The sequence below is a fragment of the Tiliqua scincoides genome, chromosome 3 (genome assembly GCF_035046505.1).
Source record: "Tiliqua scincoides isolate rTilSci1 chromosome 3, rTilSci1.hap2, whole genome shotgun sequence".
Taxonomy (NCBI): domain Eukaryota; kingdom Metazoa; phylum Chordata; class Lepidosauria; order Squamata; family Scincidae; genus Tiliqua; species Tiliqua scincoides.
This window is the reverse complement of record NC_089823.1, coordinates 194,544,416-194,570,001: the sequence shown is the minus strand read 5'-3', so window position 1 is coordinate 194,570,001 and position 25,586 is coordinate 194,544,416. Positions and strand designations below refer to the sequence as shown.

Sequence of the window (25,586 nt, the reverse complement as noted above, 5' to 3'; positions counted from 1 at the left end):
TAGTCTATTGCATATCCAATGGTCTATGCAAAGTCTATGCTGGCTATTTTGCTGGCAGACTTCAGAAGCTCTGTGTTGGACGTTTCAGCCCGACAGAGGATAGGATCTAGTGGAGGCCTCCGCCAGTCCCACCCCAGCCCCAAAATGCCTCCCCCCACTCTGGAAGGCTGCACCACTGTCCAGCAATCTTACTTTTCTCTGGCAGCTGTGCAGCATCCTCTTCCCAGCGACAGGCTCCGAGCTCGATGCTCTCTCCTCCTGCTGTGCCATAAACATGCTTTATGGCATGTTTATGACACCTAGCACCAGCATTGGAGCTCAGCGCCAGTGCAGATGGTCCATCGGACTGGACCCTAAATCCCTGCATGGTGATGCAGTAGCACCAGTGTCCACTGAATCCCACAGGGAGTTTCAGCCTTGGGAGGCTTCCTTGGGGTAAGGGAGTATGTGTTCCCTTACCCTGGGGTAAGCGTCTGCTGGCCTGGTGTGTCAACTCAGACCTGTCTCAGTGATATTGCTGGTAAACCCATGTTGGCCAGTGAAGGTGGATCAGGCCCAGAAAAGGGGTTAGGATTTGGTGGGTGCCACTGCTGTTGAAAAAGGCTCCCTTTGCAGACCCGATCTGCCTCCTCCTGTCCCATCTACTCCCCATTCAAATTGGCACTGAGGTATGGTAAAAACAAGTGCAGATATGTGGTTTATTTTTTGATTTTGCATGGTAAAATATGCCTTTCAGTAAATAAATTCATGGTTATGTCATATCAAGGCTTTAAAAGAAATGGATTACCATTGGTACAGATGTATTTTTAACTGAGAATGATTTCAGATTTTTCATATTGAATTTTTGTCTGTCTTAGAATGTAACCCACCTTGACCCTTTGGAACAGGACAAGCTACATTCTGAAGTGTCAGCAAGTGGCTTGGGATGGAGCATCCCACCACAAAAACAGCAGCAGAACAAGGAAACCAATCATGATCCTTCATCTCAACTCTCTTAGCAACATCAACAGGACTGGCTGTGGTGGGGCAAGATGTAGTGAAAGGAACAGAAATGGATGGCCTTCTCCAGGTCCTACTTGTCTTCTTAAATTTCTTCCCCCATGGTTCTGAAACTCAAAAGCTTTCAGAAAAAAATATACTGTATTTTAATCAACACATTCCAGATTAACACCACTTTCCTATCCCGTGAGAGCTCTCACCTCCCCAATGTCTATGCCTGGTAGTCCTTCCACAATTCAGCATGAGGTTTTCAGTCAGTGAACAGCCCATTCTCCATAGCAGATCTGATGTTTTCCAATGACAGTTAAGACACTTGTGAGTTGTTAAGACTTGGCAGGGATACAAGCAAAAGACACTGCAAATAGCTGGAACTAGTGGAAAAAACCAGTTCAGGTGTCAGGAATATCAGGAAGGAACATAGGGTTAGAGAACAAAATGCTTGCTCCTACAGACGTGACATATCCTCTGAAGTATCTAGCATCAGACACTGGGAAATAGTGCCTGGCAAAATTCCTATGGGTCCAATCCTATCCAACATTTTAGTGCTGTTGCAACCATGCCAACAGGGTATGTGCTGCATCCCACTGTGGGGGGGCCAGTCACGGAGGCCTCCTCAAGATAATAGAATGTTTGTTCCCTAACCTACGGGCTGCATCGTGGCTGCACTGGTGCTGCAAAGTTGGACAGGATTAGGCTCTATATTTCACAAATGTCCTGGAATCTTTGACAGCAAAATAAGATCCTTACATATGAAGACAAACTGTTAAAGATAATGTCTGTTTCCTTAGGTGTCTAGAGACTGTCCTCTTCTTATGGGATTATGAAGCTTCCAATGCAGAAACAGAGAATCCTTGTAGACTGTTGCTTCTCATGCTTTAGGAGTAGTGGAAAATATCCTGTGCAATGAGCATCACCTACTTGCATCACCTTTTCTCTTGGAGGCCGGATGTGCACACAGACTCTGCACCTAGCATTTACTGTGATAATACACATAACTTGCATGCACCATCCTGCATTTTGAATGCATACAGGTACTCAATATAAAATTTTATGGTATTAATAAAAAAGGGAAAGGGGAAATCTAAGTACTGCTTGCTCTTGTTACTCTTCCTGTCCTCTTCCTATTCTCTCCTGTTCCATCCCTTCTAACTCTTTCATGTTAGAAAAGAGAGCACCATGCATGTCTCTTTATCTTCTAGTATTAAAGCATGATTTTCAACCCTTTTCATCTCATGGCACACTGAAAAGGCACTAAAATGGTCAAGGCACACCACCAGGTTTTTGACAATTAACAAGGCACACCATGCTGCCAGTGGGGGCTCACATCTCCCATTGGCCCTATTAATAAATGACCTTCCCCCAAATTCCTGTGGCACACCTGTGGACCACTTGTGGCACACCAGTGTGTCACGGCACAGTGTTGAAAATGGCTGTATTAAAGAGTCAGTGCCCACTGATACAAAGATAAAGAGCATGTTCCAGATCCAGCCTCATATGAATACTCCATGGCCCAGCTCCTTGTTTAGCACAGAGTTGATGTAGCTGAATGTACAAATGGTGACAGGAGAAATAAGCTTGTAGCCTCCAACTCATTTTCCTTCTCCACATTGGTAGACACAGTGTGTGAAGGCAACTGGTATTGCCTGTAGTAGCAATCAGGAGAGACAGCCCTGATGCTCCTGAACAGGTTACAAAACAACACAAACTATGGGATTGCCTCCTTTACATAGCTGTGACACAGTAGCAGCAATGGATCAATGTAGTACACTGCACTGCACATACTGGCCCTCACATGCATTTCTATGCTAATTACAGTGTGGGACTATGGCAGCTACACAAACAGATCTGCTGCTGAAATGCAGAAAATGTGCAAATCCCACATAGGGGACAATACTTTTCATTAGACAAGTGACACTAGCAGCATCAAAAGAGTGGCTGTTTCTAGGTAACAAGGTAAATCCAGATTGTTCCATGTTTCAGGTTCCACCTATCCCTTTGTGTATGTATCCGTTCAAACATGTTCACTCTCATTCCCTGAACCCACCTAGCAACCTCAGTACAATAAGTACCCTTCCACCCTAAACATCCAACTGGAGTTTTTGTTGGGGGTTTTTTTGGGGGGAGGGGGGACAACTTTCCTATCTCTAACTATAATTATAAGCAGGCCCTTCTCAGTGTTGCAATTTCACTTAGGGAGCACTGATTTCTGACAGAAAAAGGAACTGCACCACTGCACAGAATGGCTTGGGGTTCCATGTTCAAGCCCTGTGGAGTCACTAGTTCATTCAGCAGGAATCCAATAGCAAATGACTTATAGGAATGCTTTGTATCCTACTTCTGCCAAATATCAGTGGCACCTAGAGCAAAGAGGAATTGCAACTGGGTAAGCTCATTTCATGATTACAGTGAAGAAAGGCTTCTCTCTGAGTAACTTTAAAAATTTGGCCTATTGTAGCTGAGCCACAGCCTGCTTCAGATCTTCCACAATTAGGTCCACATCTTCCTTGCTGGTATTCCGCCCCACACTGAGACGCAAGGCGTTCTGTGCCACATTGTGAGGAATTCCACAGCTGAGCAGGATAGCGGATGGTCTGCAGAACAAAGAAAGCAACAATATTTTGCCCCATCTCAAAAAAATAAAATAAAATACAGTGGGTCTGAGCTTTGCAGAGAAAGGCAATCAAAATTATGCAAATAAAAACACATTTTTTCGAGTCCTAGACTCATGCATTCAAAATTCTCATTAATTTTAGGAGGAATTAGCTCAGTAAGCAGATATGCTCAGAACTCTCACCTTCTGAAACTTCAACAAAGAATAATGACTACAATGCATAATAATTCCAGAATTACCATGTTAAGGTAAGAGGAGTGACTAGGGTAAGGGGGCTACAGATGGCAGCCTTCCCATCGAGGCTTTGCACTGCCAGAACCAGAGTTCTGGCAAGGCAAGGTGGTTTACAGCAGTGCAAAATTCTGGCCACTGCCTCAAATGGCAAGATGTGCAGTGTGTGTGGTAGTATTCCTGGGAGGCTCTACAGGTGCCAGTAAGTTGGCACTGGGGGCAGACTATGGAAGGGAAGGGAGACTAATGGGGCGTGTTAGGGAAGGAACCGTGAGTTTGTCGGGAAAGGGTGGGAGTGGATTCAGTGGCTGTGACTTGCGTCCAGATCCTATCTGTGAAACCTCTCTGGAACACTCTCAAACTTATTCCAGCAAAATGGCTGGCATGAGTCCGAAGAGATGCACAGGCAACTGGACAGCCTACTGGGGGGGGGGGAGTAAAACATATTTACTTACGTAAGTAAATAGTAAGCATTTTTACTTACCTCCTGCAGCCTGTCTGATCCCCCCCTTCATCACAGCATGCAGCACAGCCTCTGCTGGCATGGCTGCATGCTACAACATGGCAGGGAATAGGCTTGGGCAGTAAGAAAGCAAACATTACCAGTGCAACCCTATACATGTTTACTCATAAGTAAGTTCCACTATGTTCAGTAGGACTTAACTCTCAGGTAAGTATGTATAGGATTGCAGGGTAAATATACAAGATCATTAGTGGCATAAAAGTAGCAGCATGATGAATGATACTTTCCTCACACATACATATATTTCCAGTTCTGACAATGCTTGCTGCTCAGGGAGTGGCTTTCTGTGGTTATCTTGGGTGCATATAAGCAAAAATCCTGTTGAAATTTGTTACAAATGCAATTTTTTTCTGGGAATGGATCTGTGAGCAGATGCCTGGATTTCTATCAGGTTCTACTCCCTTGGCTTCCGAGTTATATGGCTGACCAATTTGGACCTAAGCTTGTCAGATCAATACGCTCATGGGATTATTTAAAACATTGTTCTATGAGTGTCAAACATAATACTAGACTCTTTAACTGTTGTGAGGAAATCTTCAAAAGTGAGATGTACAATGCAAGACTGTAGGTGTTCACATTTCCACCTGCTCCCCGTCCCCGCAGTCTGTGATACACAGCGTACACAACAGCAGGGGAGCAAGTTGCTGCTGGGACACCTGATCTGTCACACTACACTGCATTGTCCGTTCAAGATGACACTACTTTACGATATCCTAATCCTCAGTACTTAGCTGATCACCCAGTTCACTGTCCAGCCTGAACCGTCTCTGTGAGCTCCAAAAGAGTAGCATGAAAATAGTAATACCTGTGAAAACTGCAGGAAAGGGTAACTGTTCATGCAAGATGTTTGCACAGAAATTTAAGGCAAACATTCTCCACCAAGACAAAAGACACAGGCCAACGTAACACAGCTTGACCAGTTTGCACAATAGAGTCTGCTCTTGAACAGTTTCAATAGTGAGGCAATAGTGAGTTATGGACCACTATAACTCTAACTTCCATTCCAAGCATTGTTGCTTGTGTTCCTCTTTCCATCCAGGAACATCTACCTCGTCTCTCCTTCTCTCAGCATTTGGGATGGGGGTGTAGCTCAATAGAAGAGCACCTGGTTTGCATGCACAAGGTTCCAGGTATGACTGGAAAAGGCTCCTCTCTGAGAGCCACTAACAGTCAGTGCAGACACTTACTGACCTAAAAAGGTCAATAGTTCGATCAAGTAGATGGTAGCTTCCTACGCCCTATGCTACAGACTTCTTCATCCTGGGTCCAAATCCTAACCCACTTTCCAGCACTGACACAGTGGTGCCAATGGGACATGTGTTGCATCCTACAGTTGGGTGGTACTCACTGAGGTCTCCTCAATGTAAGGAAATGTTTGTTCCCTTACCTCGGAGCTGCATTGCCCTTATGTTGGTGCTGAAAAATGGGTTAGGATTGTGCCCCGTAGACTAACATAAGAATAGCCCTGCTAGATCAGGTCAAGGGCCCATCTAGTCTAGCATTCCCTTTCCCACAGTGGCCTAGTAGCTGTTTCTGGGAAGCCCACAACCAGGACATGAAGGCATACCCCTTTCCTGCAATGGGTGTTCAAGGCACAGAGGATCACTACAGCCAGAGAGAGAATTTATAGTTGATCAGGTAGCAGCGCAAAATGGAGAGAGGATGTTATTTGCTAGCAGAATGCCTGTCCAAAGGCAAATGCCATTTTCTCCAGACAGGTCAAACATGGATTGTAGAAGGTGATGTTACGGGACTCTGGAAAGGTTCAAGTCTTGTAATGGAAAATATCCCTTTGAAAAAGAGCTTGTAAATCTCTTGTAACTAGAATAGAATTATATGAGGGAATATAAGGGATGAGGTTAGTGCCATAATATTTTTGTCACATGCTCTTACCAGTCACTCAGAAGCTGAGACCACTGTGTGGGTAGGCGAGCAGAGTGCAAATACCCATGACTAAAGAATTATCTGCAAGGCTACTATACTTTTTCCTTTCACTCTTCTACACTCTGCTAGGCACTATCACTTCTAGAATTATTAATTATTAATTCTGGAACTATCACTAGGCACCCTTTCAACTGCAGTATACCCAAATCTCCAAAATGTCTCCTTACTGGTCACCCTTCTCAGAGTGGCAGGCAGCACCAACACTGGCGAGCAAAGTCTTACAGTGAGACAGCACCAGCCGACCTGCAGTGAAGACACAACAAGCATTCCCCCATTAAACACACAAGGAGGATTCACGTGTAGGAGTAACTCACAGAATGTGCTCTCAGCACTCCCTGTGCTGAGATACAACTACAAAAAGCTATCTGGCTCCGGTGACTCATCCTACCCACATTTTGCTATGATGGGCTTCACACTACTGCAGTAGCAATATTTAAAATTGTCAACTGCAAATCTGAACAGGCAAAAATAACAAAAGTCCATTTTTATGAACATAAATCTGCATTTGGGAGTTTCAAATTTGTAGTATTCCTCCTGACAAAAACCTGAATTCAAATCAAAATTTGAAATTCATTTTCTCTCTTTTGTGTACAATTCCAGACTTTGTAGTTTGTATGTATACAATTACAAATCAAGTTTTGTGTTTTTGAAACACATTCATTTTATCATCTTGCTGCTCTTTATTCACAACTGTCTGTTTCATGGGAGACAGAAGTCAAGCATTACAGCAATGCAGCATTGGACTCTAAGCAGAATTAACACGGAGTTTTGTGTTGGTCACTGAAGGAACAACTGATCAAATCCTCTGAGTCTGACACAGGCTGGTGGTAGCCATACAGAAGCAGCACAAGTGCAGGGTCATGGAAGATTACCTTGTAGTCCTGAGCCTAGTATGGAAAAATTACTGGTATTGCACAGTCGCCTAGAGCCTTTCAGTCGAAAATTAAAATGGATTCCTTGTTCTTCAAATACAGCCTGGAATGTGACAGCAACACATTAAAGAAATATCAGCAATGATTTCCCACACACGTGCCAAGCTTAGTGATCTGCTAGCAGGAGAGTATAAAGAAAACACTTTACAACTCTATATCCAAAGAGGGATCAAAATATACAGTGGTTGGGAGTGGGGATGTGCTGTTCAGAACCTTGTCTGTTTGCTAGTTGATATGGAAAGGCTGCCAAAAGGATGTTCCTGTGTTATGGTCATGTTGTTCTGGCTAAAACAGAACAACAATGACAACAACAAAAAGAGAGATACTGTTGCAAGGTTAAGGAGGTGAATCAATCAACTCCCTCTTAGTGACAGGAGCCAGATGGGGGGATATACTCAGGAAATTACCCCAGGGATTTTCCAGAACTTAGAACAGTACCATGACAATGGACAAAGGGGCCCATACAATCATAGTAAAAGCAACATACATGAGAAACTTGAACCAATGCACTTTGCAGATTTGCTGTCTTCCTTATGACATTTATTTTATATATGTAATCTTCTAGTAACTCCCTGCAAAGTTTAACCTCCTCCCTGCCTCAGTTTGAACTACTTCAACTCCTCCCACTTCACCCAACAGGGTAACAGTCCTTTCTGATTCCAACATGTTTTTTCATCATGGTAGCAACGTGTACCTAGTTTTTCCAAAATGGCACCCCTGAACTTATCTCTTTCCCCATATAAAAGTTGCAGACCCAGCCAGAAAAAACAGTATGCAGATATACACACTTCAAGCCTCTCCTCCAGATAATCCCGAATCTTCCTCATGTGAGTCTCATAATCCTCACAGTGCTTGATCACCAGCTCTGCTGCCTGCAAAGGAAGAAGAAGAAACACTCAGAAGAAATATTTCTCAGTGGATACACGGTCTTGAAAAGAACCTTGAAGGGCATCATAATTCCCTAGAATGCACCTGTCCAGAAAAATAAAGATAATCAAGAGATCAGTCATTGTGCCAAAACTCATTGCTGGCCCATCTGAATGGTTATTGCATATGCATGTCCAAAAGTTACTGTTTTTGGCCTAAGTCTGCCTGGTCCAGGTTTCCATAAGCTGCCTCCCTCTACTGCATCTCCAAAGGTACCCAATTCCTAATCACTGAAAAGAAGCTCAATGTCCATCTACTTGTTCGATGTAGTATTCTGGTTGTGTTTTCCAAGAGACCCTGCACAGTGCCTAGATACTGAGCGGTTTACAACATGTTTCCCTCCCCAACATGTGTAGGTCAACTTTATGTGTCCATCCTGTTCTGGCAAGTTCATTGCACAGCTGCAGATACTCTCAAGTTCAGTCACCTGCTATAAAGAATATAGCTAGAATCACAGCCTCTGATTGCTTATCCAAATCTCAATAACTGGACACTCAAAATGCTGGAAACCTGAACTTGCAATAAGCTATTTGCTAGCGTGTGTCCATCAGTGCTCTGCTCTACGCATAGAGAAGCATGCAAATAATGAAGATCTAGTCTTTGTTTCACATGTGAATGCAGAAACAACATAGCAGGTTATTAGGAAAATAAAAAAACATTGGCATAGCTCAGCAAGTTTGGAGACATCTCAGATAATGTCAATGGTTATATAGCTTCAGCCTTTAAGTAAATATGAAGACAAGGTTTGTACCTTTTTTGTTAGAAAGGCTAAATTTTTTCTTTATGAAGATGTTTTATTTAAAAAAATACATCACACTAAGGCTGCAATCCTAAGTACACTTACCTGGGAGTAAGTCCCATTGGACATAGTGGGACTTACTTATGAGTAAACACACAAGCACTGTAAGCAGCATTGTAAGTAAGTTATTCAACAGGAAAGCATCGATGTTCAATCCATATTTATCCTTTAACACTTCTGAGCTTACCTTGCCAAGGCCAGCAATCATTGGGGTATTCTCAGTTCTAGAACACAGAAATAAAGAGGGTGCATTGATTCCCACCTAACAAAAGCATCAGAGGTACAGGGACCTTGCCTATCTGGACAATGAGCAAAATGCAGTCACTGAAGATGGCAGACTACAGGATACAGGATACAGATATACTTCTGTTATTAAGATCTTTTGAACAAAAAAGATCTGCTACTGGCTAGAAAGGAAGGGATCTTTTCCTCTAATGCCTGTAGAGACTTATGAAGATCTATGGTAAGCTTCAAAAATAAAAAAAAAATCCTAATTCCAAAGAATTTGGCTAAGCACACACTAAATCAATGATATGATTATCTGAATGTAGCGTAATTGAGACCCTATACTACACTTTCTAGCAGCATATCCTTAAACTTGCCATACTTTGCATAAGAGTGATAAAAGTGATACGTAAAATTGATACTTTCAGATAATGAGGAAAATGATACTAAGGAGAAAGTAGAATCTTTCAGTTACTTCCCTATGCATCTTTGGAACACAAGTCACAGGAAAGTATATGTGTCCCCCTGCATCTGCAGAGGTTCCTTTCTGTGCCCCCCCATGGAAACAGAATCTTCAGATACAAGAGAACCCTAGGAAAATATCAGCCCCTATGCATCCATTACAATACCTTCGTTTTTGTGTTGTCACACAGGAAGACTAACTGAATGTTCAGTTGTCTTCCTCTAGCATGCAGGCTGCTTGCCTGTAATCATGTTCTTCAGTTCAGCAAGGAAGTTGCTTTGCTAAAGCAAGAAACACCCGTGCTTCCAGTATGATTACACAAAAACTAAGATACTGTAATTGGCACATGGGGCCCTGTGGATACACAGATAACTGAATCTGCAGATACCAGATCCATGGATACGGAGGGATGCCTGTATCTTCAAAATAATATGCTTCCAAGTTTAAACAACTTCTCAGGCAACTCCTCACCCCCACATCGAAAAGAAATATACTCACAGACCTTTGCATGACTGTGTTTTGTAAGCTCAGATTCTCAACAGGCTTAATGGCTTACCGAGCTTTCAGCTGCCTTACCCAGGACGGAAGCTCCGTTCCTGCCCACCTCCAAACAGCATGGGATGGAGTGGAGTTGCTTCACCTGGCCCTCGCACATACAGAGCTCCAATCCGTGGGGCATAGAACTGCAATGATAAATAGCAAAGTAACAGGGTCCCAGCCAAGAATTAAGAACATAACTGGAAACAGGAGACAGAACCAACTCTAACAAGAAATTCAGGTACATTAACATTCAAAACAGTAATGCTTACATGTCTCATAAAACAATTCTCAGTAGGAGTGAAGAAACAAATATTAACGGTCAGGAAAAATCATGGTTGTCAACAGTGTTGGCTTTTGGACGGCCCTGAGAGGGAAAAGCCCTGTGAAGGCCCTCCAAAGACGCACTCTCCCATACTCTAGAAGGCACAAATGCATGCCAGACCACCCCTCCACTCCCCCCAAGAATCAGACAGTGAACTCGCATCCACTGCTGTCACCTGTTCTCTACTGTTTCCTGGTAAGCCTCTGCTGGTTTCCTGGCTGCCTTACTGGGCAATGGTGAGAAGCAGAAGAAGCATAATCTGTAAAATGATGCTGAGAGAAGTTGACAATCCACTGCTGGTGCTGCCCCTAATCCCCACGCCCTCCCAGGAAACTCAACAGGGGATAAGCAGTGAACTAGCATCTCTCTTTTCCGAAAGCTATTTAATAATTACCAGAGGCCCCAGCTCCTGGTACAGCATCAGGGGAGTGGGCAACTGAGAATTGTAAGGTGCATATTGTAAAATGGGGGAAGATGAAGGCCATCCACCGTTGCCACTGCTCCCCCACAATCACCTGGTAATCATCCCTATGGGCTCTGACTTACCAGGCAGAAATAAACAGTGGTGACAGTAAAGGCCCTCACTGTCTCACAGGTTAGCTAGGCACAAATGTGGATCCTGCACGGGCACAAGCCCCTGGCATGTGCTCCACCTGTGTAGCCATTCCTGATTGTCAGGATAGTGGAAAAGCATAGATGTCTCATACTCAGAGCTACTATGCTGTCTTAGGGCCACTGCATGTGCTACCAAAAAGACAGACTTGCTGATTGTGCTTTTTCTGAGGTGTTTGAAAGGCATGTGTGTGTTTAAAAATATAAGGTAAACATTCTATAAATTAATTATATTTAGAGGCAGACCTGAATCCTTATATGGATACTGCCAAAGAATAATGGACAGTTGTAACTAAATATTGCAACAGCAAGTGATGCACAAATAAGGTATCTACTGTACTGCCATGTCATTCTAATCTAGTGTGACATTCTCACTCAAGACTGTTGCAAGAGAGCCATCTAGTGGGGAAATCCTTCTTGTTGCATTCTTGTTGCATTAACTCTAATGATCAAAATATTAAATTGTGATCAATTTTCCATTTTTAGGTGATCTACAAAATCACAAAGAAACTCACTGAGTTTGAACTTAATACCTTCTACAAACCAACACAACTGTACTAGCCATATGGGTGACTGGAAAAAAGAAGCACAGCAGGGTAGTGGGTCTATATGTTTTGCCTACAATGAAGGAAGAAACTATGAAGCCCAATGGGCTATGAAGCCCAATGAAGGGCTGAGAGCAACACCCAAACAGGTACTGGAATAACCACAAGTACAGATGGTTTAGATCAGGGGTGTCCAAAGTTTTTGGCAGGAGGGCCACATCATCTCTCTGACACTGTGTCGGGGGCCAGGGAAAAAATAATTAATTTACATTTCAAATTTGAATAAATTTACATAAGTTTACATAAATGAATATATTAAAGATGAACTTATATGAATGAATGAAGGTCTTGCAATAGCTCAAGGTCTATAAAAGGCCTTGCACAAAACAAGGCTGGCCTCTCCTTTGCTGCTGCTACTGCATCACAGACGTGAAACAGCAAGCAGTGGAGGGAGTCCTCATCCCACAGCTCACACGAGAGGTCAAACAGTCACCCTCACACTGAGAGCAGTTGCGTCAGGCCAGTGCAGGCCCCAGTAAGTCTCCGGAGGGCCAGAGACTCATTGGAGACTGGGGGCTCCCTGAGGGCTGCATTGGGAGTCCTCAAGGGCCGCAAGTGGCCCCAGGGCCAGTGTTTGGGCACCCCGGTTTAGATGCATGGACATCACAGTTACATAGTGACAGGGATCAAAAAAGATAAATCATACCTTGTGTCCCACAATAGTTAGGTAATCCACCCCCAGTTCCTGTACATCCACGTGGCCCTTCCCAATCATTTGTGCTGCATCTGTATGTACCAAAATTCGTGGCAGACCAGATGACTTTCTCTTCCAATTGAGAGCTTGAATCCGCTGGCTGAGTTGTGAGATGGGCTAATGGAAAAAGACACTGTTAGAGGTCAAGAAGTCCCATCTTAACAGCAACACAATTGAACTGGTTCTCACTCTCCTCCGTTCTTCTGTTGGGTGGTATCATCTCCAGTTCCTCCTTCTGGCATTGTCCCCTTTAAGCTATGTGGCCACTTGCACAGTTTAGGAATACATCTATATTCCTGGAAGACCGACGATGACTTATGACAGTGAAGGGGAGAATATTGCCTCCCAGGGGGGTCACTCCACTTCCAGGGCGGCCTGGTGAAACTCACCAACAAATCCAGTCAGGACACTCTGTACAGTTTACAGTTCTTTCAGTGGGCCCAACAGTAAAGTATAGAGAAAGGGAGAGGTTGGCCCTCCTTCCCAAGTTAACATCATTTCTGCTTCGGACCTCCAACTTAGCATAGCTCACTTGGTTTCCTATCTGGAGGCCCTCCAACAGTAATATAGCCTGTGGTAGGATCTCCCACCTGTTTTATGTTGTAAGTCGCTTTGAGCTACAGAAAAGCGATATAAGAATCTTTTACTCAACTAATTAATTAAATAGACGTAGGTCAGCCTTTGAGAAACTCTTCTGGTGCGTATTTTGTACTAACTATTTTGTCAGGCAGAGGGTGTATATCAATATGGAGCCCCTTTCCCTTAAATATCAAGATAATATTAACAAAAGGAGCAACTCACCATTATAACTCCAGTCTCATTATTGGCAAGCATGATGGAAACTAGACATGTTGTTGGACGGATTGCTGAAAAAACATCATCCACTTCCACTTGTCCAGTAGCTTTGGATACTGGGACAAAAGTGGCTTCTGCAAATAAGACATAAACAATTAATCCCAGTGCATTCATCAGTAGTTATTGTATCTTCTGGTAGCAGTCTTGGAAAATATATAATGGGCATTCCTTTCAAAACCTACCTTAAACCATCAGATTTAAGGGCAGCATGATGGAATGAGAAATGAATGCTATGTTCATACGAAGCTGCCTTTTCCTTAGTCAGTCAATGGTCACTCATCCTGGTGTTGTTTATTCTGACTGCTGGTAGCTCTCTAGGATATAAGACCCGGGTCTTTCCCAGCCCTGATACCAGATTTATTTTTTTTACGGCTTGAGGGGGACAAGAGGTAAGTGCTGTTTAGCTCCTTTAAGGTCTGCGCAGGAGTTCCAAGTCTGGGACCCAGAACTCTCTCCTGCAGTGATCCCTCCTAATGAGTTCTGCAATGATCCCTTGCACCAGCAAATCCCAGAAATCAGACCTGGGACTGTATTAATGCAAATTACACAAACCTCCTAGTGCAGTGATGAGTCCACTGTCTCACACAAATCAGAAAGCTTTTGCTGGCTCTGATTTGTGTATATTTGATAGGTGAGAAAGATATGGAAAAAGAACAGAGAAAAGAGACACCAACAAATGAGTTTGAATTAAACCTTCAGCCTTGCTGTTGATTCGGGACCAATAATCTTTTTGTGAAGCTGCTACTCTTATTTAGGATTATATCCAACCCAAGCACAGCAATCCAGGAGTCTCAAGAAAAAAGGCTAATATAGTTTGCATTACTTTGAGACTAACAGCATAGTCCTATGCACACCTACACAGTTGTAAGTCCTACTGAGTGCAATGGAACTTATTCTGATTCTCTATAAAACCAACTCGTCAGTACATTTGTCCTGAATAGCCCTAGCCCTGAGTAACAGTTGGGATGAAGAAAATTTGCTCTTCGCTCTGGACAAGACAAAAATGAGCAAGTAATATGCAAAAATTGCATGAGTTTTTTTTAAACAAAAATAGAAAGGGGAATGGGAAAATGACTAATGGACAACAGGCATATTGCAACTATACAAAACAGATCTTAAGAATTAGAGGCAAATGAAAACAATAAATCTTAACGTGATCTTCATGAACTGTTTTTCTGTCTAGCATGACTTATTAAATAGGAGGTGAAGATGCTTCTCTGATGTTACATAGTTCACCTTCCAGCCAAGAATGGGTAGGCTTCACCAGGTTAACTCCAAAAAAGTTGGAACATATTGTACCAGTTCAAAACTATACAGCATCCTATTATGCCATTCTGATGGCTCCAGATCCTAGCATTCTGATAGTTCAAAGATAGAAAGCTGGGCAGCCCAATCCTGAGCTGCCCGGAGCTGTGGGACCCAGCGGCTCCACGGAGGGCTCTTGCCGGATCCAGCACCTCCCGCGCTACCACGGGAGGTTCCTTGGGAGAAGGTGACATTTGTCCCCTTCCCCCAAGTAAGGGAAGCAGCTCCGCAATGGGACTACTCACTTTAGCGACAACTGTTTGGTCGCCGCTAAAGTGAAGGCGCTCGTGTAGGGCAAGCAGCCCTGCCCGAGCACCCTGGATCCTGCGGAACTCGGCTCCGCAGACCTGCCTCTCCTCCGCCCCGACACACCTCCCCCATGCCCCCGGCCACGCCTCCCCCTCCCCGGAACGCCTCCCCCACACCCCCGACCATGCCCCCATCTCCTGTTCCGCAGCCCAGCAGTCACGGAGACCACCGAGCTGCAGAACCCAGGTGCCAGCCACATGCTGGCTCAGCGGTGGCCAGAGCTGAACCAGCTCCAGCAGAAGCCCAGCGGTGAGCCCCGCAAATGTGCCTTAGGGTACGTTTGCAACACAGGATCGGGCTCACAGTCAGCCTCCTGGACCTCCCCTTGACCAAAGTCAGATGGTGGAACTTGATCCATGGACAGATAGATGCCAAATTCAGTGGGGAGTCATTGTTTACTTCCTGGTCCTTTGTTCAAATAGACAGGTGTCAGTCACACTATGTGGCTCATTATGTGTTCACTATATGCACCTCAGCCAAGGTATTCTTGCCAGTATGCAGGTTACAGGAGTCAGGTGGTACAGAAGCACAAGCTGACGCATTTTATGTTGTGCAATGTTTCACTCTAACAGACAGCTCTAGCATATGTAAGCCCCTCCCCCTTCACCACTGGGGGTATAATTTATCAATTATCTCTGACCATCTCCTACAGTGGCCCATGCTCACCAGCTTTGTGTTCCTTCACTAAGTGTTCCACAGGGAGACGGACTGAGTCATGTTCAATGCAGGATGTGATTAAATGGGGATGTGTCCCCAGAGTCTTCCTTTGATCCTCTCCCTCATGTCTCTGTGCGTTGCTTTCCTTAAAATGCTTCACTGCAGTGTAGATCACTAAGTTATTTGCCTGTAAAAAGTGGGGAGGATATATACACAATGCTGTGTGTAGCCAACTGCATAAAAATCCAGTTTTAACAAAATAATTAAATGTAGGACAACTCCCTAGACTTCTGCAATGATGTGTTTCCCTTATAATTAACTCAGTGAGACCCATGGTTCTGTTTTGAAGGCACCAGAAGCAACTAATTTTCAGTCATACCTCTATGCAGTAGAATCAAATTGCCATAAATGGTCATTTACAGTGCTTTAAAGAACTACCTTTTCTTTAAAGCACTGTAAATGACCATTTATGGCAATTTGATTTCTTAGGGGTGGGTGGGTGGGGAGTGGGAGGCGGGGCCAGGATCTGACACTTACGCTTTTTGTAAAAGGACTAACTCTCTTTTTGATCTCATTGACTGATGTTTGTCGAGACTAACCTGGCACAAAAAAGAAAGGAGCTATCACTGCTAAGAACGGCAAACAGATTATTCTCTCTGATAAAAGGTGTTTCACCAGATCAAAGTAGGAGCTAGTGGCATCCCAGATCTCACCTCTGTCCCTCCAGATGTGAAGATGATATCCTGGAGCCTTCCTCCTACCATTCTAGCCAGATTTTCACGAGCTTCAGTTATGATCTCTTTAGCCTTTTGTCCTGTGGAAACAAGGTACAGCATTTTACCTTACTAGTAAGAGAGAAAATAAATATTTCTAGAAATAGCATTACTGGAAAATTATTCCTACACAAATTCTAGAAGAATTTAATTATTCCAGTGCTGGACAATAAGATATGTAGGGTTTACTTCTGTGTTCCTCACGCAAGTATTTGTTTCAGTGACTGATCAAAGTTGGGTCATAGGAAGAAAGCCAATTTCATTGCGAAATCTTGGATTAAAAAAACCCTCACAACTGGGGGGGGGGTGCGGGAGAATCTCAGCTGTGATTCTCATACTACATGCCACAAAAGTCTTATTGCTATTAATGAGATTGTTGGTGCAATCCTAACTTACGCTGGAAGAGGCAGGCCAGTGGGCCTGTGCTATATCCAGTGCAAGTTTGGGGCTGTCAGAGGCTCAGCCCGAGGCAAGGGGAAACTTTTCTGCATACCCTGGGGAGAGCCACAGCAGCCCCAATGGAGCTAAATAGGTGATCTGAGCAACCCAGAGTTGCAAATCTGAGCAGCCCAGAGGTGCCTGGGCTGTCCAGGAATAGAGTTAGGATCTGGCGTTAAGTTCCAGATTCTAGCCCCGCCTCCCACTCCCCACCCACCCCTGGGAATGCCTGCCCTCCCCCCTGCCTCCTCTCCACCTCCTCCCCAAGCCTTCCCCAGATCCCTGCACCAGCCAAATTCAGCCTGCATGAACTTACTGGACCCCGTGGCTCACGCCAGCACGCGGAGGCTGGCACACATTTGCCCTGAGAGTGGCATTAAAGTGCTTTATAGCACTTTCGCAACACTCTTCAGTCGACATTTGCATCAGCCGAAGAGGGGCTCTGGATTGCGCCCTTTGTCTCAAAGTCAATATCATTCAGGTTCATATGATCAGTGAAAAGTATGCCCCAATAACACCTTATTTTTTCTAAGACGTTCCTGTAAGAGGAGAACAGTGCACTCACCATTGCCATACATGGCAACGTCCTCTTGCAATGAACAAGGTATGTGTGCACACATGTATGCTTTGCTACTAAGGATGGGACTGAGAACAGCCTTGCAAACAAAGATTTCAAGTTAAAAACATAAGAATTGTCAATCAGATGCTCTTCACAAGCAAGGTAAAGGCCATTCCCTGTCTCTGCTCTCTCTCTCTCTCTCTCTCTCTGGAGGTTCCAAGTGGTGAGCACAGTTAATATTTATCTTCCTTTTCTACAACTCTACACCTGCATCTCCATGTCACAGCAGGAGAACATTCATCCTCTAGCAAAGTTTAAAATAAATGAAGTAAAAATTTAAAAAAAGGTAAGCCAGAACACACACTCACACACACAAGATAAGGACTCATGATAGGACGCGAGTCATTCTGAGTTACTGGCCCCGAGTCACAAATCAAATCAGAGTCAGCGACGCCAATGACTCAGGTCAACTCAACTGTTCAAAAAATGTGTGTTTACATGACTCAAGTCAAGTCATCCTGAGTCAAGTGTCATCCCTGATATTCACCATTCAAGAACTGGAGAGATAAGCTCTCAATCCACACTGTCAGTGAGGTATACAAGAAGAAGAGTGTGTGTTTCAGTAAACTTGTACCAAAAGAAATACTCTCACAGAGTGCTTTCATCCAACCTTGTTCTCACCTGCTGTGTAAGAACTGCTGGGATTGCCCCATGCTTCATGCATGGCTTCTGTAACTCTCTGAATCACCTCTGGTGCCAGAGGAGTAGTTGCATTGTAATCCAGGTAAATCTTCCTGTGGGAAGTACAATAGAAAAAATTTACAACAGAAGAGGAAAATTAAATACATCAGCACTACAACTGTCCAGAAAAGCTTATATAATTTGCTTATGGAAAGCACTGCTCTAACAAAGCTGCATCTGAAACTTTGTTAGCACACTCTTTCCAAAGGGATTGTGCTGGCATTCTCAAATCAACTGCTGCTCTGTATGTCACAGTATATTTTTAGACTTTAAGATGTCACAAGAATGTTCATAGTTGTGTACAAGTCAGGACTTTCTATCATTCTACTTTAAGGCTTTAATCCAAACCTCACTTACTCAAGAATAAACCCTCCTGAACTCAATGAGACTTACGTCTGAGTAAACATACATTGAATTGAGCTATTAGTTGACCAACAACTCTGCTTTTCTTCTTTCCAGACTTCAGTAAAAGAACCTTTTACTTGTTATAATAGCTTTACAGCTTGATTCTAAATACATTTACTGTGAATTAAGTACTGCTGAATTCTGCAAGCCCCAGTTAAATCATACATAATGTTGCTACATCTTATAACTTTACATTATCAAAAAAATGATCTCCATCTGTAAGTCCACAGACATCACAAACCTGCCAGGTGAGGTTTTCTTTTCTCCATTATAACCCATTTTCTCACTGGTCTCCTCCCATTTGTTCACTCGTGCTTTCTTCATACTTCATGAATCTCTTTACAAAAAACAAAATGCTACACACAATTAAATAATAAACTGAAGATTGTACAGATTATTTAACTTTGACTTGCCCTTGCCCATTCTGGTTTGCTCATCCAAAAAGAAGTTGCTGCTACTATGCTGAGTCTTCAAGAATACTATACTGCTATTCTATAGACCAGGGGTGTCCAAACGTTTTGGCAGGAGGGCTACATCATCTCTCTGACACTGTGTCAGAGAATTTACATTTCAAATTTGAATTTACATTTCAAATTTGAATAAATTTACATAAATTTACATAAATGAATGTGTTAGAGGTGGAACTTATATGAATGAATGAAGGTCCTGCAATAGCTCAAGGCATAAAAAAGGCCTTGCACAAAGCAAGACCAGCCTTTCCTTTGCTGCTGCTGCTGCATCACAGATGTGAAACAGCAAGCAGTGGCGGGAGCCCTAATTCCACAGCTCACACGAGAGGTCAAACAGTCACCCTCAGGCTGAGCATTCGTGTCAGGCAAGCATGGGCTCCAGCAAGTCGCTGGAGGGCCAGAGTCTCATTGGAGCCTGGGGAGCTCCCTATGGGTCAGATTAGGAGTCCCCACGGGCTGCAAGTGGCCCCTGGGCCGGGGTTTGGGCACCCCTGCTATAGACATATATCCAAATACATGGCTGATTAGTTACAACTGGACTTGTCATGCTCGTGCCACCCACCTACTGCATGCAGTGCACTATCAAGTAGTGTTTTGCTCCAGGCCCTAGCTAATTCCCACAGTGCTGCAGCGCCAGCACTGGGTGTTGCAAATGTGCCATAAAGCACATTCGCCACACAAAGAATAAGCAGTGCTGGCAGGAAGGCCTGTGCCACCCTATTAGCACTGTAGTTGGAGTCCTGGCCACTGCCAGAGCTAAGAACCACTGAGTGGCACAGGGGGAATGGGGAGGGTAGTGGGAAGGCAGGCGGGTGTTTCTGGGCAGGAGAAAGGGCAGAATGGGGGAGCGTCAGACCTGGAAGGGGGGTGGGACCAGTAGAGGCCTCTTCTGCTTTATCCTAACCCTTGTGTCAGAAGCTTCTTGAGTCTGCACTAGTGCAATAGTTGGCACAGACTCAAGAAGCCCCATTGAGCAGGCTGGGGGTAAAGGGAAGAATTCCCCTTCTTCCCAGGAGACCTCTAGTCTGCTTGGACCTAGCACAGGATCCAGCAGTAGCTGTTTGGCGAGGTGTGTGGGCTGTGAGTGTGGTGTTTTTCAAAGGACTCCAGTGGGGTCCTTGCCCACCCACTGCACACCCCTGACACAGGGCCTGAGTTGGACGACCAGTGAGGATGCCTTGCACTGTTGTTGTGGTGGGAATTACTACAGGCCCACAAAATGGAGGCTGGTTCTCAACCGCCTCTAAGCGTGGCAACCAAGTGGAACAACATCCCTCCGTACACCATCCTCTGCGCTGAATGCCAGAGCCTGGAGACAAATACGCAGCAGAACCAACTGTCATCTCCAGGCCCCGACCCATTGGGATTACAGAGCTGTCTCCCCGGTTACCGTTGCCAGCGGAGAATACTAGGCGGGCCTCAACTCCCCCAGGCCTTGTGTTGCTTCAAGGCGCAGCTATTGGCTACTGAGAAAGGCGCCCATTCAGACAGAAGCCAATCAGCGGCCTCCACCTCACCTTGTTGCTGTTGGCTGCGGCTGTTACATGACAGGCAACAACTGACAAATCAGGTTCGCACAACGCCAGTTAGATAGTAGCTAATAGGGAGTACTATTAGCCCCAGTTCGTTTAACGCTCCCCCTTCCGACCCCCACCCTCGCTGGAACCTCCACGACAGTCCACGGAAGAGCTGATTGGCGTGGGGTTGAGTCTGGAAAGTTCCGCCCATGCGAGTCTTAGCCAATCACGGCGGGTGCCCGCACGGCGACCAATCGGTTGTCTCCTCGGTTGCGCTTCTATTGGCTGTCGGCTGGAAGTGATTGCGTCGGCGGCCAATCGGTTCCTTGGCAAGAGCGATGCCGCCCACTCCCGTGAATCAGGCCCACCCCCTTCGAAGCAAGGGCCCGTCTTCTGTTTACCTCACGTTTCGGCTGCTGCTCCTGCTCGCGAGGCGGTGGTTGGTCGCGATGTTCCTCTGTCGCTGCTGCGACACGTAGTAACCGTTGTCACGCGTCTTCCCCTCGGCTGTCGTGAGGAAGAAAGACGAGCAGCCCAAGCCCCGTGTACGTTGAAACCTAGAGAGGCGCAAGCGAGCGGTCACGTGGAAGGGCTGCGACCGTTGCCCTTCTCCAAGATGGCGGAGGCGGCGTCGGCGTCCCTTTTCCCGCTGCGTAGCACCTTCTCGCACTGGCTACCGAAGATGGCGGCTGACGGGCCGTGAGCCGTCCCCGATCCCGGCGCGCTAAGGCAGGTCTTGGGGTAGAGGGGAAGGCGGGACACCGCTGGCCCGGCCGGGCTCGCTTGTCCTTCCCGGCTGACCGGAGCAGGTGTGGTCTGCGCCTCAGGCGGCCTGGAGGGAGGGCAGCGCCCCTCCCTCCTCCGCCTCGCGCAGCTGCTGGCGCCGCTTTCTGGCCTGCGCCTCCAGTTCGGCCAGTAACGGCCGGCCGCTCTGAGGCGAAGGGGTCTTCCCCCCATCAAGTGTGGTCGTGCAGATCAGGCCACAAGGTGCACGCACGTCCTTGGGGCTCTCTTGACAGTCCTGCCCCATGAGGCGCCACAGTCAACAAGGCTGGTTCCCTTCCACTTTTTCGAAGAGAACCAAGGATGTGTGGAGGCAGGTGAGGCAGAGCCTCCCCACCCGAGTTCTTCGGGAAGCACCTGTGCTGTGGGGGGGCGCCCAAGCACCCACAACCCACGTGTGGAGACAGGCGAGGCAGAGCCCCCACTGGAGTCTTTTGAAAAGCACTGTTGCTGTGTCATGTGAGGCGCCCAAGCACCCACAACCCATGCTTGGAGGCAGGTGAGGCAGAGCCTCCCCACTGAAGTCCTTCAGAAGCACCTGTGCTGTGGGAGTCACCCAAGCACCTGCAACCCACGTGTGGAGGCAGGCAGAGCCTCCCCATCGAAGTCCTTTGTAAAGCACAGCCACTGTGTGACGCACGTACAACCCATGCGCACAGCATGGTTGTGTCACATTGCAGCAGTGCTTTTCAAAGGACTCTGGTGGGGAGGCTCTGCCTCACCTACCTCTCCACCCACCTCACATCCCTGAAGATGACCTCTCTCCCACCCTTATTTTTTGCTTAATGGCCACCCAGCCTTTGAGCCCAGTTCTTTAAACTCCCTGTTGGCAGAAAATGATCGACAAAGGACAGCAAGGAAGAAGTTCTCCAGTCTCCTCCTTGGTAGCAAGTTATTCCCTCTCATACTTTTACGTGTCTTTTTAAAAGCAAATGGGCCATGTCTGTGTGTGCATCTGCTTAAAAGCACTGAAATTACAAAGTTAGGCTGCAATCCTGTCCATGTTTTCCTGGGCGTAAGATCCATTGACGATAATGGGACTTCTGAGTAGACAGGCATAGGATGAGGCTCTTAGGCAGTGATATTTGGGAGTTATGCAATCAAGATCCATTTGAGAACATTTCAACTTTGTGTCTGGGAAGTTTCTATTCTGCATGACTGATGACAAACTTGGAAGCTGTGTGTATGTGCTGACATATGCTGTTTATCTGTCCTCAGTCTGGAGTCAGTCTTGCTCTTCTTCTTTTATAAAGTACTTTAGCAAGTTCCAGCTAAGGCATACGGTCAAAATTTAGCTCAGCTGTCTTACGACAGTCTAATAAATTTCAATTCGTGGTCTGAACTGTTTGAGAATCTGTATATTAGGCATTTTCATAGTACATAATAAGGAGCCTAGATTAGGCTGTACACTACATAAATGTGTACAGCATTTCAAAAACTGGAGTAGAAGATCTCCTAGCAGATTTGAAACTGATGCAATGCAGTATTTATAGCTTGATCACAAAGCAACTCAATTTTCTAAAGAACGTAATGCAAGTATTGGACTGCATAGCAGTCTGCAACTCTGACATTAAATTAGGTTAGTTGTCATATGGAGAAGCCTTTGGACCATTGTTAGAATGGTTCTGTAAATTCCTTTCTGGAGTTTGTACTGTAGCACAATATTAAACCCAAATTATGAATGTATAATATTTGAAAAAAATAAATAAGAAAAATAAATTGTCAAAACTTATTTGACAACTGTGCACATAATGTTGTTGTGTTGTAGAACACATTTTATAATTCTTACTAACTTACTTTTTTCTTAGGATAGATTATGCTCTGACTACACAGTAATTAGTATTTGGAAAAAATTATATGTACCAAGAGAAACCAATATTTTGAATTTTCTCCATAATCTGTAACAAGAATAAAACATTTTATTACAATGCTTTACTGCTAAGAGGATAGTTTCATTTCCAGGTGATTTTTATTCTTTCTAAAATGTTAGTTAGCCCTGAAGGCAGGTACTGAATCAAACTCACTGTAGAAAGAATTTGATTACTTATGTTGTCTGCAGCTCTACACATTTTTGCAACCTTGAATTTTTCTTAGAAGCTTTTAGAAGCTGTGTGTTTTTATTACAGTTACTCACTTTCAACATTTTGTTCTATTTTAGCTTTCTATACAAAGTAAAGCTGGAAAGGAATGATGGCTGCTTTGGATACTACCGCAGAAGCCAAAAAAACTTTGGGAACTGTTGATTATGTGGAGTCTTCCGAATTTGCACAAGGAATTCTGCCTACAAAGAAGGATGTCATTCAAAACATGTTATATCTGTTGCACCCAAAAAGGGCAGGGCAAGCCCAGCGGTCCAAAGAAGATGCTGCCCAGTTGCTTGCTGAACTTTTGCAGGAACACTGGTTGTTTTGCAACTTGTACACCATAGCAACACAAAACATAAAGAAACACATTCTTAAGGTATATGAGGAATTCTCAAAGTTGTATCAATCCAGAAAGCGAAGGAAAAATGAGCTGTTCACACAAAAAGCAGATGATTTCAACAAGAGGTCAGAACAGCTTTTTGATATATTTTGTACAGACACTGTAACAAGAGAGAAATTAGAACAATACAGTGGTGTGAAGATGACAGACATGGAGTGGAAATTCCTTGAAGATCAAAGGAGTGAAAGAAAAATGTACTTTGAAGACTTCATGGACAAGAAACAAATGGAAACAATAGAAAGACGAAGGAAGGTTGAGTCACTAGAACGTTTTAGGAAGATTGCAGAAGAAGAGAGAGAAGCTTGTAAGCGCAAAGGTGTGACTTCTAACAGAGATGAGCAGTCAGATGATGATGTCACTGATAGGAATAACGATGACCCCTGTCTTGAACGCAGCAAAGAAATTGGAAACTTTTCCCATAAGGCAAAAAGGAAACGCCTGTCTTCTGGCTGGATTACTGGGACAGCAACGTCAACTAGCTATAGCAAGTCAGTTCCTCCAGAGTGTCAGCATATACGTATGAGCATCAGAAAAGTCAGACCAGGGTTCTATGAGACTTTTGACAAATATGAAAATTGCTAGCCCAGCATTTGATTCTCTACATGAGGTTGCTTCTGTTTAAAGAGTTTGGGGAGATCTTAAAATACCCTGATCAATTGGAAGTTGATGTAGATATTATGTTGGGCTTCATAAGTGTACAGTAACAACACCAAAACAATGGCACCAGTCGAGTCTGACTTTTAGCTTACTGAAAAAGATTAAGATTTGTGTAGGCTTCTATCTGTACCTTCAGAAGGTGAAAGTACTAGGTATTAAAGGGCTAGAATATAGCAGAGGAAGGCAGAAAAACCAATGTTTGAAAGTTGAAATAAGGCAGATGCACATTGAAGGTTAAATTACATATAAAAAATTTAAGCACTGGAACAGACTGTTTAGGAATGTGGTGCAATCTCTTATCACTTGCAGCCTTCATGTTAGGCTGGATACTCCTAATAACATTTTTACTAAAATATAGTATAGAGGCCTGTTATACAGAATGTCAGGAGAAAATGCAGTTTTCTCTTCAAAAACAGTTGCATTAAATAATTTGTTGCCCATTCTAAACTCGGGATCTCCAAGACTAGAAGAAATATACAGTTCAGGAAAAGTGGTAACTAAACAAAAAGTTACTGAAAGGAAATAGTGATTCTAGGGCTGTGGGACACGTTGCAGGATTTTTGGAGGGTTGTTATAGACTACTGACTCTCTTGCCATCACAATTAGTAGGGCTGCCTTTATGGGGAAACAGTAATTGACCTAATAAGTGCTCTGGTTTCCTGCACAGAACTCAAGTAATATTTGGTCTTCAAAGACCAACTATCCTCAGTTCAGTTAATTCCTTGAGACTTGAAAGGGTTCAGCACCTTTCTGGACTAGATACTTGGAGAAGGAAGAAAATGGATTGATGTTGCAGATACAAGACCTCTGCAGTTCTTAGAACCAGCTTTGGTAGAGAACATCAGCTTGTATGGGAAGAAAAGAAAGGTCACAGAGTTTAACCAATGACTTTAGGTATAAATGTGGTGACAACTATCTGTATATTTTCTTCATTTTTAGCAATTAAATATCATTGGTGATGAGAAATTGTGTGACAAAAGTAGAATTTGTAATCAGGAGTATTTCAGACTTGAATATCTCTAAGACACTGAACACAATGAATTATTTTAGAGGGTTTAGAAAATCCCAGCTTCATGGGCTGTGCATTCCTGATAAGTGCACTGTGATGTTTGCAACAGCAGAAGAACCTTGTCAAAATAGCTACAAAAATCAGAAGCTAGTTCTGAAGCTTTGAAGAAGTTGCCATTCCGCATAAAGTAGTTGTGT

The 25,586-nt window shown here is 44.4% G+C and overlaps 2 protein-coding genes across 5 annotated transcripts; one reads left to right on the top strand and one right to left on the bottom strand.

Moving 5' to 3' along the window:
- Nucleotides 1-703: 703 nt before the first annotated feature.
- On the bottom strand, nucleotides 704-21,158 carry SCLY (selenocysteine lyase). 4 transcript variants are annotated; one of them, XM_066619715.1, is made up of 13 exons: nucleotides 20,858-21,158; nucleotides 18,711-18,825; nucleotides 18,005-18,117; nucleotides 16,267-16,367; nucleotides 15,563-15,740; nucleotides 13,229-13,356; nucleotides 12,380-12,544; nucleotides 10,231-10,337; nucleotides 9,154-9,190; nucleotides 8,029-8,112; nucleotides 7,181-7,283; nucleotides 6,476-6,551; nucleotides 704-3,590 (listed from the first exon to the last, which is right to left on the bottom strand). In XM_066619715.1, exons 2-13 carry the CDS (start codon nucleotides 18,791-18,793, stop codon nucleotides 3,446-3,448), a joined length of 1,320 nt encoding a protein of 439 aa, XP_066475812.1. In that variant the 5' UTR covers nucleotides 18,794-18,825; nucleotides 20,858-21,158; the 3' UTR covers nucleotides 704-3,445. The 4 variants fall into 4 exon arrangements, with proteins under 4 accessions (XP_066475812.1, XP_066475811.1, XP_066475813.1 ...); XM_066619714.1 differs by having other exon boundaries at nucleotides 18,711-18,806; XM_066619716.1 differs by lacking the exon at nucleotides 20,858-21,158 and adding an exon at nucleotides 20,457-20,519 and having other exon boundaries at nucleotides 18,711-18,806.
- A 2,243-nt stretch (nucleotides 21,159-23,401) lies between these two features.
- LOC136645375 (inner centromere protein-like) lies at nucleotides 23,402-25,346 on the top strand. Its single transcript, XM_066621603.1, has one exon. It carries the CDS (start codon nucleotides 23,427-23,429, stop codon nucleotides 24,303-24,305), a length of 879 nt encoding a protein of 292 aa, XP_066477700.1. The 5' UTR covers nucleotides 23,402-23,426; the 3' UTR covers nucleotides 24,306-25,346.
- The last annotated feature ends 240 nt before the right edge of the window (nucleotides 25,347-25,586 follow it).